General features: G+C 32.7%; 1 protein-coding gene across 1 annotated transcript; it reads left to right on the top strand.

Annotated features, from left to right (window-relative positions):
* The first annotated feature begins 9,645 nt into the window (after positions 1-9,645).
* On the top strand, positions 9,646-11,281 carry LOC130646077 (hepatocyte growth factor-like). Its single transcript, XM_057452214.1, has 3 exons — positions 9,646-9,654; positions 9,949-10,255; positions 10,472-11,281. The coding sequence occupies exons 1-3, from the start codon at positions 9,646-9,648 to the stop codon at positions 10,951-10,953; spliced, it is 798 nt and encodes a 265-aa protein (XP_057308197.1). The 3' UTR covers positions 10,954-11,281.
* Positions 11,282-17,028: the final 5,747 nt, after the last annotated feature.

Raw genomic sequence — 17,028 nt, 5'->3', positions numbered from 1 at the left:
GCAACCCCAGAGTTAGTTCATGATGTCATGCATAATTAGTGAAACTTGTAAGTTTAATTTCTTAAGAACCAATAAAGAATTTTTAAAAAAATTAGAAATTTCTAGACAGTTTTTAAAACTATTTTATGTGAAATTAGTTAGTCTTTTCGCGGGAGGTTAACTTGAAAAAAATATTTATCCATGTAGATTCTGCCGAGGGTTGGGATAACTAGTGTTTACATTGGTGGCGAATATAAACTAAGCGAAAGTGATTCATGGTTTATCCGCAAATTGAAGTATATTTCCTTCAATTTACGTCATTTCCCTTCACCGAACGAGTTATCTGATTTTTCAAACTTCAACGACAATTTATTAGAAAAAAATAGATAAACAATGAATTCGTAAACTTACTTTCTATATTACTTCTGCTCGTAAAACGTGGGTGTATCTGAAACAATTTGAAATACTGAACGTATAGTTGCTGATGATTTTATCTTTTTAACAACGTTAATACTTTTTAATATTTTTACATTGTGAAAAGAAAAATGATAGAAAGCTAAAGAACATTTCATTTCGGAAGTGAGTTATTGCAGGCGTTTTTGTGAGTGTGATTATCAATTTTTGTCCATTTTGCAAAATTGGGAGTTCCTTTACTCTGCATTTTTCCACTATTCTCATCAAACACTTTACTGTCATCGTATTTGCCGAACTTTCTTTTACGTAGCTCTTTGTAAACCATTCATAGTATAGTAAATTTTGAATTAATTAACATAATTATTACATGCTTCTACGTGTTGGTCTATTGTGCAAAAACACAACTTGTCATGTCTAAATCTTCGCAAGTTTTCAGTCATACTACGAAAGAAAGTGTTAGTTTGGGCAGCTCAAATTTTGCCTTACTATTTTTTACTTGTATTGATTAGTCAATGCAAGATTTTAAAGATTAAATGTAAGGTGCTCAACGCATATTCACAAAAAAATAGAATGGTATTAGAGGTAGACGTAACTTGGATTAAAAACAAAAACAAATATTTCACAAACTCGTAAACCAGTCGTGTTTGTGTTATGAATATGCAGCAAGTATGGAAGAAGTTATCCAATGAATTTCTAGGTCAAAGCCCCACGTGATGGATGGATATCCAAAATATATGTAGAGAACTTTTTTGTCATTTTTGTAGCCCCTTTAAACAGAAAAAGAAGAAAACTATGAAAGTTAAGGCGGTCACATTTCTTTTCCTTTGCAACACAAAATACACACCAAAAACTACTTTTATTGTGTATTAAAAAGTTATATCCCACAAAATTATCTTAATATCTCATATATTGCTTAAACTCAATGAAATTAAACTTTTTTCTGTAGGTATAAACAAGTGGATACGTTGCTACCACAAATTTCGAAAGAGCGTTTATTTGGCGCGACAGTCTAAATCAGATAATAAGTAATAATAAATATAAAGGAGAATTAAAAAAAAAATGTAATTAATTTAATGTTTAGCAAAACAAAACGCTCACTAGAAATGTTAATCCCTTAACAGAAATTTCCAAGCAACAACAACATATGTAGACAAGAACAATTCTCCCCCGTACGGTTCTTAATGGCAAGGTGAATTTAAATTGCAGCCAGTGGCAAGCCAAACATCAGAAGTTTTTTTATTATGTTTATCGTTTATATTTTGTTCACTGTTCAAAGTTTTATCGAAAATAAAACAGTTTTAATTTTTAGACTTTTGGACAAATTGTTTATATGTATATGATAAAAGAAGGTATTTAGGTGGATAATAGTGTCAAGATTTTAATATCTCTATCATATTTAATATACTGTGCAGAATTTTCTGAAAAGAAAGCAGTTTAGCTTTTGGACCAAACATGCGTTTTTGTTTACTGTACCAAACTCCGGCCTAAGACCAAAGCGAGCCCCATTCACAACCTTTACTCAGGACGCACGAAACAACGTGCAAATGAAGCATATTATTGTGAAGCAAAAAAAGTTTATGAAAAAAATACTTTCACTCAATTTGGTGTCCTAGAAAAGTCCATTTTTCCCACTTTCCATACTTTGTTCTGCTACCTGATATATTCAGTGGATTCTTTTTTCCAATATCCACTGTTTTCTCAAAGAAGCAAGCTTCGGTGTATTTAAAGCAGTTTGTGTGTTTCGGAAGCCGCCAAATACGTCATACGTCGAATACACAAGCTTTTTAAATAGATCCGGATGTGCCATTTGGCCCGGTCTTATATCTGTCTAACATTGATATTGTTAATAAATACCGATAATTTTTTAGGTTTGTTTATCCCTATAATGTTTTTTGTTGTTGTAACTTTATTTGATCAGTTGAATGACATGGAATTCTTCTAACTAATTTATAATACTTTGCAGCCCCACTTTATAAATAAACTTTGGAATTTTCATTACAATTATTATTATTATTATTGAAATTATTTACCCAGGATAGTCTCTTCAGCTCATATTGGTACTGTTATCAACGAGGGTCCTGTGAAGGGCTCCTAGCGCATTTAAACCTTCTATTTAAGCCAGGAAATTTGTGCTAGCACAGCAATCGCTCACCTAGACAACCGCCTAAGATGTCAATCGTATTCTCTTGCTGAGCGTTAAGCTGAAAGGATAGATTCACACTTTTGTAGTCTCTGGCATGACTCGGCCGGGGTTTGAGCCCAGGACCTCCCGCACTGGAAGCGAACGCTCTACCACAAGGCTATCAGTCGGTAAGCGAGTGACTGAGTAAGCGATCGAGGGCATGAGTTGGTTGAAAGACAAAACAAAAGTTATTGTGTATATATGGCGTTAGCTTTCCACGTTTGTTACAAAAGTAATACGTACCCATGCCGCATAACCACCCCTACAATTGTTACAGATTGGCACCCATATGGGACTTGCATGTATTCTTATACGAGATAGAAGAGGTAAGTGGTGATACGTAGGTTTAGTTGCTAACTTACGAAAAATTAAGAAAATTAAAAATTGTAAGTTAATAAATATCTCTCATTACATCGCTCTTATTGAAGCATTTTAAAATCATAAAATACGATTCGAACTCTTTAATTTTCATAAACACTCCTTAAGAGTTATAAAAACACCTAGGCTAACCCGGAAAGTTAGCAGTAAAGCATCCAGGCTAACCCGGAAAGTAAGTTTCTTACAAAAAGGTGCTTTTGCTCCTTTACTATGTGTGACAACATCAATTTTAGCCTTATATGTTGTGGGTTGAATGGACCGTCGTAGTACCCAGGGTCATCGATACTAGAGGGTTCAGGTGGGGGCTCCAATCTTTTTTCCAGTAATTTTTTATCACTGTTTACTCTGAATGGTGTAAAGTTAATAGTGTATAGCCCATATGATGTAAACCTCTATCCCAAACGCGCAGCATCATTGAGTGGCAAATAACCCTGAAGAAGCGAGGTTACACATGATATGTGTTAAAAATTATCACATTTTTTTTCAGTACAATTTCGACTCGGGTATCCATTCCGACATTTCTTATTAATTGCAAGAATGTCGTAATTTGAAAAAATTAATCATATCCACGTCAATTTTTGTTACAAAGTATGCTTCAGAAATACTTTATGCAATCAGGGGCCTTCGATAATAACGCGCAACTTCAAATATGCCACTGCATTGGTTTAATGAAACAAAAAGACCCCAGCCTGATCGATAAATATTTTTCTAATAGGTTTTGTTAAAAATGACCCAAAAAGTATAAAGATACGCACAACGTTTCCGGTGTTTTGTTGGAATGCGACGAAAAAGAGTAAAACTATGTGTCCATCAATAATTACTGACTGAATAATTTTTATCTTTTAAGATGTTTTTTTAAGCGTGAATTTTAATTTCGATCATCTTCGACCAGTGGCGGTTACATAAGTACTGTTGATTGGAAAACAACGTGTAGGAATGAATCGTTAGTTAAACATATCCTACGAAACTTGTCATGTAAGGTGAACTTTCTTTCCCACGTGTTTCACATTTGTAATCATACCTTCCTTAATAATTAAATTAAGTATGATATTACTATTCGCGGTTGAAATAATTGAAATACTAACAACTCCTCCTTTTGGAAGCGAAAATATGTTGGTGAGATGATCCATTCTTTTTACTTCTTTCATTTGTCGAATGAATTAAATGAAATTAGCGTGGGGTGATTGTTAAGAATGGATTAATGAAATTTTTCTTGTCGACTGAAAGAAGAAAAAAATAACAAGAGAGCGTTGCTGTGAGTAACCAAAAGAAACAACAACTTTGATTTTTTCTTTCTTTTTCTTTATTAACCTTCTTAATGGCAGCGATGTACTTCCAGCGTTTTCGTTATAATGGAGGAAGCAATAAATTAATTTTGGCTAGTTGTATGCCCACAAAAAAATTCACTGACATTCTGGGTTACTGACATTAGTCAATAACCCATGGATAAATCCACTGGAGCACCCGCCCTTTTTTAACGCTTACCGTTTTTTTCGTAGCAAGATTTTTTTTCCTCGCGTACAAATCGATAGAATGCGATAATTTATAAAGAGACAAATCTGTAACTCATGGATAAATCCACGGGTTGGTCCTTTTGTTAAATATCACATTTCGTGTGTCCATATCATGGATACAAAAGCGTGTCAAGACAGGCAGCGGGTGTTATAAGTAGAGATTGACAAGTTAATCCAGACAAGAATGTCTGGCTTTATTGTTGTTTATTTTCATTTTATTGAGTAGGAGGTAACTACAGAATCTCTGTAATTACAAGAGTAATTAGACTGCTTATTGTCTTCTTAAGTTGTTATATTACTTAGCTAGCTTATAAGAACAAGTGCAAAAGAGGTTTTTAGGTAAAGTAGCCCATTTCTACAGCCATTGTATATCAGTGCTGGGGATAGTCAACGAAATGTTTTGGTTCTTTGACGTTGTCTTAATTTTTTTTCCTGGCTAGCTGCTTTTGTTAATTTCAAATTATTATTTAAGTCTGTACGATCCAATCAAAATTAACAAAAAGCCAACTTTCATTACATACTGGACAGAAATTAAGATGACTTTAATTTTCTTGACTGTTTCTCTGTCAAAATCCTGGTCCTTTAAAGCTTTGAATTTGCCTCGCTTATTTCAAACCTACACATCCATCTTATTTTGCCAGGGTCAACGTACAAGTATTTCCGGCCGTGGATTTTGACTCTTACCTCGTGGACCTATTGTGGCAAGAATTAAGCAATTAATTATTAGACCCACTCGTAGCTGAATTCCTTTATCATTATAAATTTATTGTAGCTATACCAGCTACACATATTTCAAGTCCTTGTGCATAATATTGAAAATTTAATAGCACCAAATATATCCACCATGCTATTTTAAAAGGTTCTACATATATATCCGACTTTCAGTAAACAGTTTTGTTCAACCAAAAATCATATACAATATAACAAAATTCCTTATACTAACCCGACGTCCCAAACTTTCTTGAGCATACGTCATCACTATATACATTTTGTTTTCACACTTAAAGGCGTTAAGACGAACAAAGGGCTTCATTGTCTTCTATCCAAAACAGAGAAAAATAAAAATCTTGTTTGTACTGCATTATTTCTAGTTAGACATTTGAATACCTGACTAAATTCATACACCTTAACCTTAACAACACTCTCGAAGTCGACAAGCATGTGCTAATCCGAAAGCCGTGTAGGTGGGACATTTGTTTTAAATATTTCGAAAATTAACATCAATTGGTGCGTGTTCACAAGTAATTTCGTGGTGACTCCTGCTTGTCAAAAACTTAATGAGGCAAGAGAACATTTTAATCCGGAGAAAAGTAGGAAATTTAAACGACATGTTTTATAAGGGTGTTTGTTTGTCTTGAGCAATCCAATTGGCGCGCCACATGTCAACAAGATCTTGTCTAGAATTCTTGTTTATTTTAGTTTCCTTTACAATTAGATTCAGCTATGATCAGCTATGAGATCGCCTTAAAACTCAAGCTGGAAATAAAAGCACTATTTTCTTTCTTCTTTGATTAACTTCTCGACAAAACTTGTTCGTTTTTGTATCTCGTTTAATTTCGCGTTACCTAAGTTATCAATTCAAGGTTACACCTATGAAGGGCATACTTGAATCACATTCATTGAAGCTTACAAAAAGTAATAGGACAATTTTATTGCATTTGCGGCATTTCTGTACTTATATTCTCACACACCTAATGAATTTCTCATGCACCTAATAGCTTTGTGGTACTATCTAGACTGATTTTCTTTAAATACACATATAATTAGTATGGAATGGCAATTTTGCAACTATTGCCACAACAGACGCTATAATTATTATATTTCTTGCCTAAAGAAATTGTCGTTAAAAGTTTACTGAGATGAGAATTAATAAACACATTTGGAGAGCAAATAATGTTAGTACTTGTGACCATTCAAAGTCTATATTAAAACTCTTGCAAATTTAAGGAAGGCAGCTTTCCTTTTCACAACAACAGTGTTTTTCAGCTTCCATAAAACCATTGCGTAAGTACTTTCACAACTCTCACGTTTTTTCTTACTTAGTTCCGTCCAAGTTTTAAAAACTGTGACGCTACAGATACTTCATAATGAAGAGATTATAGTGGTTTTGAACAATCAATTCTTCTTATTGGCGATGCGTGCATTCTAATTACAAGCAGAACTGATTAATCATTATTTTTTTCCATACCGGAAAGAACGTATACAATTTGCCTAATTTAGTAATTTTTGCCACAAATAACGCACAAATATTACACATATATCAGACATTGGTAAGCAGATTTTGGACAACTTTGTTACTTACGGCCAGACAGGATCATATCACTTATGATTGGAAAACAGAGCTTTCTGCAAGATCTGTTTGAAAGGTAGACGCAAAGTAGCAACCAAAGTATACAATTTTTACAACAAAGTTTACTATGTGGATAATTTGAAGTTTTTATGGCAAGTAGACGTGATAGCACCGTTTTATCAACCCTTTTTTGTATATGAAACAGGACTTCAAAATATATGTGCCGAATAAAAAGAAAGCAGCTAATCAGCCACGTAACCTGCATCCGAAAATAACACCATAAGATTTCCTTAAGGATATCAATGAGTTTATTGCAATGAGAATGCTTATTTTGTGGAAGCATGAAATCCCTTGTGGTTACCTGTATGGACTTAGAGAGGTTGTTACGTCACAAACTCTCATCCTGCTGAGATTTGACCTGCAGAAGCTCACGTTAATTTATTTTTTTATCTAAAACCTTCAATATTTTTTTCCTTCCTCTCTCCTTAAGCTGGTAGCCACATAACTTAAAAAAATTCCAATGGTCGTTATTAACAGTAGAAACTAAATGTTCCTACCAGGTCTGTAAAATTATCAACTTCTACACCTTAAAAATAGCGGGTCGAAGGGGAAGAAAAAATGTAGACAAATTTTTCTTAAGTATCGAAAATAAAATTAACAACTTCTACGAACTGGTAAGCTTAAAATCGAAAAGTTTCACAGATTTTTAAAAGTCGTGAAAGAATACTGATAAAAATATATAATAAGATATTAAATTCGATATGTGATAAAAAATCACATATCAAATTTTGCAGCCTATTTTCTCTATTATTTTAAAATATATTTTATTCTAGCAAATGTATTATGAAAGAGCAACAGAACGTAAGAACGTGATAATGTTTAAGTAAGGTCATTTGAAGTTACGTCGTTTTACATTGTGTTTTAATTTTCAATGCAGTTTAAAATCTTTCCTTCAACCTCCAACTTAATATTCAATGCCTAATTCAGATACTTAATAAAAACGGGATTTTGTTTTAAAAAAACTATAATCCTGATGACATTAGGAGACAGGTAATACGTGAATAATTCTATGCAAGAAATATACAGGAAAACAGATCAGATAATAACATCTGCCATGCCTTTGTTAATTTTAAATCAAGAGAAATCCGTGTTCCGTTATTTTGGCTGAAGTAATGGTACCAATGCAGATGAGGAGTCTGTTTGTCATCCGTCATCTACTGAGACCCTCCTTCATGTCGGTTCTTTATACGTTACGTAAATCAAACAGTTACGTCTTTCTAAAGTTTTTAAATACAAGGAAACGCAAGCACCTCTCTAAAAAGAGTTGTTCTTTTTCTTTAAGCTAATTACGATGCTTTGTTATATATCTATGATCAAAAGTGATGCAAATACAATTCTTATCATAACAAGACACAAAACATTTTCATCTACTAATCACTTCAGCAAAGAGGTTATATATTCCTTCCGCATGTATTTATATACATATTTTTGAACAATATTTTTATGCTAAAGTTGTACAATTAAAGGTATTCAAAAACAAGTCATGTATAGCTACATCCCACTTTTAGCACATCCTACTGCCAATTAACCCAACTTCTGAACTTTCTGTTTTCTCTAATTAACTATGCATGTGTAAATAAATTAATCGATTTGGAAGCAATCAATGAATTCTTTGTGTTGTATATTTGACTTACTTATTACCATTCCATAAAAACAAAATATGCTCAGCTATATTTTTCCATCCGGGTTCTGTTGTTTAAATATTTTTGATGACAATTCTTCTCCGCCCTTTTATCTACACACTTGATTGACATGTTTGTATTGTGACGACATAATAAAAGGTAATAAAGCTATTCAGCAGATTAAAATAAACATGCACATGGACAGAATAATTCAGTAAGAGCTTGAAACCAGCGGAGGTAACATCTAGAAGAAGGGTGGTTAAAATCTACACGTGTTAAATGAGAAGACAATCATAAAAAACAACAGAAATGAAGTGTTACATTAATACCTTAATTTCTTCCATACTTACCTGTAACTTAATTCATCTGATAAGCACAAAATCCTTGGCACATTTAAAGGATACACAGAAACTGGCAGATAGTAGCGAATGGGTTAAATTAAACAATGGTGGTACAGGTATGTTAAACTTTAGTTAAGACATCTTTTTTTTTAGTTTCCAAATAGTTAACATGACAATAAAAATATCATTCTTTTATATCTTTAGGTAGTTATTACTTATATGAAGGAGATATAAAGGTCGATATAATACAGAAAATGCGGATAGAGCTAAGTAAGATATCACGTCAAAGGAGAGCGGCTTTGGGACCAAGCAGTAGATCCCTGTGGAAAGATGGAAGGATCTATTATAAAATCCCAAGTAATTTCGGTAAGTAATAAAATTTAAAATAAATCTACAACACGATTCCGTGGTTTCCTGACTTCTAAGTTTAACAACAACAGTGACGTTGTGTGTTTGTTTTTATGAAGGTTTTGTTGAAACGTCACTTGAAGGAAATGTACAATGAATTAACGATCAGAGGAATGTCGCGGTCAATCAAATATATCCACAATGTAATTCATACGATACTTTAAACGAAGATGTTTCATTAAATATGTTTTATTTTGAGCATTTGGCGTCCAATTAACTATTTTTTGTCAAAAAATAAAACATTTTATTTTAGATACGGAAGAAAAAGAGCATATCGTTGACGCCATCAAAAAATGGAGAGGAGCAACAAAAGGCTGCTTGAAATTTATCCAGTTAGATAAAAGTGAAGAATTCGAGAAGAGAATCAGAAGGAATAAATTCAACGGGAAACCTGTACCGCATATCTTGTTCAAAAAAGGAGATGAACCTATGTAAGTAAAATACTAAAAAAATTGAAATGGCTACAGTAAAACAAATATTCTCTAAAGAAGACATTTCCACAAGACAAAAAGTTCTGTCTCAAAAGAAATTATTTCTAGTCGTTAACCCGTGGAAAAATCTAAGGGGTCGCCCGTCCTTTATATATCGCATTTCATGATTCCGTAACACGACGCTTTTCTCGCGGACAGAGTGAAAAAATACGGCTATTATTCTAGAGAATCGATTAGGGCACCTGTGTTAAGCAGATATCTTAAAAGCAGAAACTTCATAATGGGGAATTTCACTAGAACTGTTGTTTCGTCTATAAACAAAATTTCAGAGAATCAGTTTTTTACGAATTATCAACCGGTTATTTAACGTTACAGTATTGTGGACGATTTATTGCTTACTTATATGTATTTATTTCTATAGATGCTTGTCCACAGTTGGGCGTGAAGATTCTATTGACGGCGTCCATGTCATCTACCTTGGTTTGGGATGCATCAGTTTTGGGACAGTTATGCACGAGATTGGCCACGCTGTTGGGTTTTACCATGAGCAGCAGAGATATGATCGTGATAAGTTCGTTAGAATATTGTACGGGAATATAATGTTAGACTCTAAAGATCAATACACGAATGAAGAAGGTAAGGAACAGTTTAAGTGACAAAATTTAATTTTTTTGAAAAGCAAAATCTTAACACAGTCAATGCAAGCTATTAAAGGGCTAAATATAAGCTTCGACACCTTTTATTGGTTAAATCATGTATACCTGCTGACAAATTACTTTGATCCGTCTTTTGTTTCAGAATCAAGCACAGAAAGATTATGCGTATTTTTAAATTTAATTCTTTTTAATTTAGAAATTACCAGCATGGGCTATGCGTATGATTTTAACTCAATAATGCATTATCATGCGCATGCATTCTCCAAATCAGGCAAGCTAGTCACTAAAGTAAGGAAACCGTACAGACCTCTAAAGCCCAAGCTCGGTCAAAGACAAGTCCTGTCGTATTTAGATATTGCTCAAGTTCGAGCTATGTATCAATGCAATAGACTTCCTAGTCTGGAAAGTGTGAAGACCTGTGTTAGCAAGAAAACGAAAGGGCGTGATTATAGAGGAAAATTAGACTATACAGAAAAGGGTGTTATGTGCCAACCTTGGGATGAACAATATCCGCATCAGCATAAATTTGATGTAAAAAATAAAGATGATGATTTGAAATCAAACTATTGTAGAAATCCTGGTGGCGTAAATGAAAGACCATGGTGTTTTACAACGTATGGGAAAGAAATGAAGCAAGACTGGCAGTATTGCGATCTAACTTTTTGTGAAGACAAATAGCTGTGGTTAGGCGAAAAGAGGCGGCGAAAAAAAGAGGCGAAAAAAAAAGAAACTATTTATGAAAATTTATTGCAAAAAGCTCTTTAATTTAATCTAATTTATTATAATTTATTATAATTTATTATTGTTACGCCAGATAAATTGTATATAATGCAACTTTCATATGTCCGTGTGACTATTTAATAAAAGTAACTTATTTAAAGAAAATAATTAAAAATATATTAGAATATTCTGTTTCATTCTTTTGTTGTCTTAAAAATCCACCTTGCTATTGTACTAACTCTTTTTAGTGCCGATGAGCACAGCTGGAAATACCTCATTTACAACATCCCCGCTTCCGCATCCAACATAATTTCAAATGTCAAGACAAAATTGTTTATTCCTTGTATTTTTTACCTCTTGTTAATTGAAAAATATTACTTTTTATTCATCTTAAAAAAAAGACGATTTCAAATCGACGCCACCTGCTCTTTTCAGACGATTTTTACTTTGTGAAATTTTTCGAGAAGAATAGAATAATACTTGTTGATTGGCTATGCTGCTAACTAATTATAATTAGATAAAATTTTTAATCCGTTCTGTTGTTTTTGGAATGAACATCCGCCCTTATTCAATAGTGTTTAATTCAGGCAACAAAATTTGCCTTACCATTTTTTACTAATAATTAATGGCCGAACGAACGATTTGGAAAGTAAAACGTAAGGTAGTTTTTAATTTAAAGCACATGCGGCCACAAAGAGACAGATAATCAGGACATAAATGTAAGAAATAGCGGCATGTGTTTGCAATGGGAAAAGCCGTGGTTGATAAACAAAATATATAAGTCATGCAAAAGATGCAAATATATATGATCATTGAAACTTACCTTAAAGTTAAAAGTTGTGTAATGTTTCTGTTATGACTTCGCAGAAAGTTATTTAGAGAGCTATAATTGTGATTAGTTTCTACTCAATAAGTTCCACGTTCCACCAATACTTCCATCTCTAAGAAAGTAGCAAATTTTGTTGTTACCAAAGGTCTGGACAACACTTTTGGCAAGTTTTATGTCTTTTGAACAACAACTTTAGATCCCCCAAGCATTTCGGAACCCCCGAAAAGACCAACATTGAATATGATTAATATAATATATATATTATATATTTTTTCAAAGGTTGTACAGGGGTCATGCTAAATTTAATGATGGATGAAATTATTTAGCCTTAACACGCCGTATGTTAAACTTTAAAAAAAATATTAGCTGGCATAACCGAGTCAACCTGGTTAACAGGCCATGAACAGCTTCTTATTAAGGCGCCAAAAAAATTAATACATTTTTTTTTTTTTTTTACATTGAAACGTTATCAATTTGAATCAAAATATAATAAATAACATGGCGTCGACACAGAAGAAACTAAGTATAAAAACAACAATAAAGCGGTTAAAAAATCCTTTCACTAAAGAAGACTTAGTTTGGTGTTCTAAGGTTTAATCAAGTGTAACCTGAAAGCATACACGTTTTTGTGGCCGCACGTAAACATTTTGATCGAAATTGACCGCAATAAAGCGGACATTAGGAAATATATTTGTTCATTCACTTTCTTCTAAAATATATATATATATTCATTTAGCACATAAGTTTCTTCCTTTCTTAACCTGTATAAAACCTTTCCAAAGCAGTTTTCAACCAAAGTGTCTTTAGTCTGTAGTCGTAAGAGAAACGCTGTCTTTTACGCTAGCTTTTGATGGTTTTATCTTCTATCTACGCCAAGTATAATTCGATTGGCGTCAGATGCATGCAAATCTACACGTTCGGTAATTTCCAAGGCATGTTTAAAACGGTAATGGTTACACAATTAATTGCAGAATTATTTATATATTTTTTAATTGCTTACACTATCTATTACTGGTTTAAAAATTAAGACGAATTAAATGTTCGTTAAAAACACAATCAAAAAAGAGCGAAATTCGATAACATATGAAAAATACAACACGCGTTAAGAAAAAGATGCGTAATGTAATTACTGAAGCCATTAAGCAATGTATGGCGCAGTGTTCTGGTTTCTCCCGGAAACCCCCAAAAAAGATGGTTGCGTTTGAAGTAAATAATAATTATGTCGTTAGTGGTGTGTGAAGTGTAGTATTCGTTGAACTAGAACTTTTAATCATTTCTCTCGTGGTTTTTCTTTGCTAGCTGATCATAGTCATTTTGTGGTTTTTAAACACAGAATGGCGTCTAATGCAGAACAGTAAAAGAAAACCGGTGATATAAGCACCGTCAATCTCTAATAGTTTAAGAAGTTAAGCATCGATTAAGCGGCTGTTTCCTTGGAATCTAAGATGGGATCTAAAATTTAAGTATTAGAAAAAGAAAAAAATTGCATTATAAACAAGCTTTGATTTTAATCAAGTCTCATATTGTGATGCCTGGTGGGTTAACCCCATTTTTGTCCAGAAATTGAACAGCTTTTCGCTGTGAAATCCTCTGAAGAGTTTAAATATTATCTTGTCTTTTTTTGTTTAAATTATCCACAAATAAATTTTGAATGGCTAAGTAATGTTAAAGAAAGTCAGCATATTTGCTATGACGTCAACATTTTCCTGAAAAATTACAAGGCAACTGGACTGGTTAGCATAAATTTTTATTCTTATGTTAATACGCATTATAGTTTAAGCTTTAGAAAAATACGGAAAGTGTTTTGAAAAAATTCTGGGACCACATTTAGTAACGCGGTTGAAAGGGCAACTCCTAAAATGTGATTTTAAATTTTTTTCCTAAAAAGTTGAAAAGTTGCCAGATACGAAATTATTACAAAAGAACAAAAAAGTTAACAAAATAATTTTAGACTTATTAGCACCTGTAAGTCCCATAGGATTTTCAAAATTTACTAATGAAACAGTGGGACTTAAAATAGAACCTAGTGTGAACAAGAAAACTTGGGTGGACTTTCTATAATGCTTGTTAAGAAAAAATAAATATTTGGGAGGAAAATTGTTCAAAAGTTGGACATCTGATACATCATTAGAGCCGTGTTATGAGCTGAGCAATTTGTGTAAAAGAACTTTGGACGGATAACAAATTGGTAATGAGTTATTGCACTTTTAAACGCATGTATTATTTTAAAGGGTGTGATCAAAGCTGTGGACATGTACATAAATGTGGAGGAGCCACTTTCAGATTTTGATGCTCTGGATTGGCTAAAACCTTTTGCTCTGGATTGGCTAAAACCTTTTGCTCTGGATTGGCTAAAAAATTTTATCTTTATTTTTTATAAAATAAAATACAAAGATAAAGATTTATCAAGAAATGAAATCAATGAAATGACTAAATGAAAATGTATTCGTTTTTCAAATTCACATTAAAAATTAACTCTACAGAAAAGTGTCCCTCCCATCATAATGTCGACGGCCCTGGTGAATAAATTTTGATGCCGTAAAATGTATCATTTATCAAAAATTATTCGATAACCATTACTGAAATGACAGAAGAAAATTTATGAACGTGGTTTCAATCAGAAAGGATGTGGTATAGAATGTTTAAATATGGTTGAAAGACCCTTCTATTATCATATGAATAACAAATACTGTGTCATGTAATGATACTCTTCCGAGAATGGAGCAAAACTGTAAAGATGCTATTGATGAAGGAAATGATGTCAGCAACGACGGTATTAATCCTATGCTAAGTCCTATAACTTTAGTAACAAAAATGAATTAATGATGTTAACTTGGTATGGTATGTAAACAATGTCCACTGTCATCAAAATTTTTCAGCTTTTGAATTTATCCAATTTTCTGGGCGCCGATAAACCTGAATTTGACAAGTGAATCTTTAGAAAATATATTATAAATGGTGTTATGAATGAAATAAGTTTGATAAGGTTTAAATAAAATGAGTGCTAGGTTCGGGACAACTTCATTTAGTAATTAAAATTATTAAAACGAGTTGAGAAAATTTAGCCATGAGGGCCTAAAATTTCTCAACTCGGCTTTGTACGGTAAAACGTGGATAAATATATTGACTGGCCTAAAATTCTTGACAAATCCAATTTTTGTTTTTTCCCCTTTCCATCTAAAATTTTAAATTGACGACCATTTTTAGATATGAAGTTATTTTATTTTATATTTTATATCTATTTCAAAGGCTTTTTAACATTATTGTTTCAAACGTGATGAAGTTAGATCGCGGTAACAACAAAAACAAGAGAAATCTTCATTCACATTTCGAAACCTTGCGTGTAGCTTTGTATTTCTAAATTTTCTTCTTTATTCTGAATTTTTCTTTTTATTTTCCTGCCAATAATATCACACGTTCAACCTTTTTATCGCAATTTTTGAATTTACGTCAGCAGAAAAATATCAGATTTGCTAGCTAACCTCGTTTCCAGGGGCATGTGGATAATGAAAATATTGAAAACAACAAGACTGTTTCACATTTTAATAATTCCTATTATATGCCGCACCACGTGATGTCGCACGTTTTTATTGCAATGTTTTGGCTGCACCATGGATATAGCTTGACGGGGAGATTTTGTCCATTTATTGGCAGTGACGACCGCAAAATCTTCCTGTACCATAAATAAGCATTGGCTAAGAAAAACAAATGAAGCTACGGACAATGAATTGCTGGGTTGTGAGACCGGGTGATTGGTAGCAAGAATACACGTGTGAGGAATATATGACACACAAACGTGATGACACATATTGATCAACAAATTAATTGACACGTGACAAAATTGTTTGTGTTAATTAATTTTGTTTGTTTTAATTACCTTTTTGTTAAAGGGGAAATAAAAATAAAAATATTTAATCAGGATCTACGTCAGCCCTTTCAGCGTATTCTTAAAGCTTTTTGTGTTGATTTGAAAAGAGTCGTTGAAATAAACTCAAATTGGATTGCTACAATTGGTTTATGCTAACTCCACGTGCAGTGTTTTATTGTGTCCTTTAATATCGAAAGAAAAAACATTCTTTCGTGAAGCTGCAGTTAGTCTATCAAGGGTAAGAAAAAAAATAATTGAATTAAAAACTAAAACTCTGTTTTTAAAATCGTATTGCTCGTTACATTGATTCTATCAACAAACATGTTAATTCTGCTTTCTAAAACACTAATTAATCAACCCACGTATTTTACCTGCGTTACTCAAAAGTGAAGAATATCAAAATTAACCATTAAAAAAGGTTTATATCCCATTGTTGCATTTAAATTTTGTTGATAAGTATGATATGAACTCAATTTTCAAATCTACGCTAGCTATTTCTTGAATGACTTTGTTCTACTACAGAATCTATGTTTCTTGTTATTCCCTCTAAAAAATATTCTGTTTATCTCTCTTCATCTTTCTCACACCCACCACTAAACAAACACAGCTAGACAATATAACGTAGCCTTAAAAAATATTCAGTTCTTGTTGTTTACCTCAGCATGAGAGAAAATTATCTAACTCTGATAGCTACTAGTTATTGAACTATGAATTGAATTCGTTGTAGATAAGTAATTTTGGTCTGAAGTGCATTGCTGTTTCTGAAAGATAATGTCACCATGCCATGGCAACACAGGTCGTCAAGGGTAGATTCATCAAGTACTAAGTAAATAATTAGGTTGACGATATCGTGTTGATAATCATGTAATAAAAAATGCACAGATATTTGCTAATCATGTCGCTAATTTCTAATTACCATCAATTGTGCATTGTATTTTTTTAGCTTCGTTATCATATCTACGTGAATAAAAAAAAGCTTGTACGTCCGTTTTCAGATATGAAATTTGATGATAACACGGCTTCGATTTAGAATATCCAGCATAAAGAATGAATAAAATAGGCAGCCGTCTCAAATCCCCCCTACCTCTAACCACAGTTGCTTTCAGTTTCTTACTGAAACGGTTGCGTTATATTTGGTTTTATCAGTTTTAATGCAGTGGATAACATACGCAAAATAAACGAAAGAAGATTAGATAATAGTAATCGGTGAACTTCAAGGCTTAAATTTAAAAGTTACTGACATTGCAAACAACAATTTCGTGTTGTTCTCTCAACGTCATTGGTGCGCTTTATGAAGGAGAATCTTTGTATAAAGGAGTTAAGATCGACAAGATAT

The sequence above is a fragment of the Hydractinia symbiolongicarpus genome, chromosome 5 (genome assembly GCF_029227915.1).
Source record: "Hydractinia symbiolongicarpus strain clone_291-10 chromosome 5, HSymV2.1, whole genome shotgun sequence".
NCBI lineage: Eukaryota > Metazoa > Cnidaria > Hydrozoa > Anthoathecata > Hydractiniidae > Hydractinia > Hydractinia symbiolongicarpus.
The sequence above is the reverse complement of the archived record's forward strand: the minus strand, read 5'-3'. Positions and strand labels throughout refer to the sequence as shown.

What these genes read in the sequence shown, in the direction of transcription:
- LOC130646077 (XM_057452214.1), top strand. An exon ending in TCAATACACGAATGAAGAAG is followed by an intron (nt 10,256 to 10,471) that starts GTAAGGAACAGT and finishes TTTTTAATTTAG; the next exon opens with AAATTACCAGCATGGGCTAT.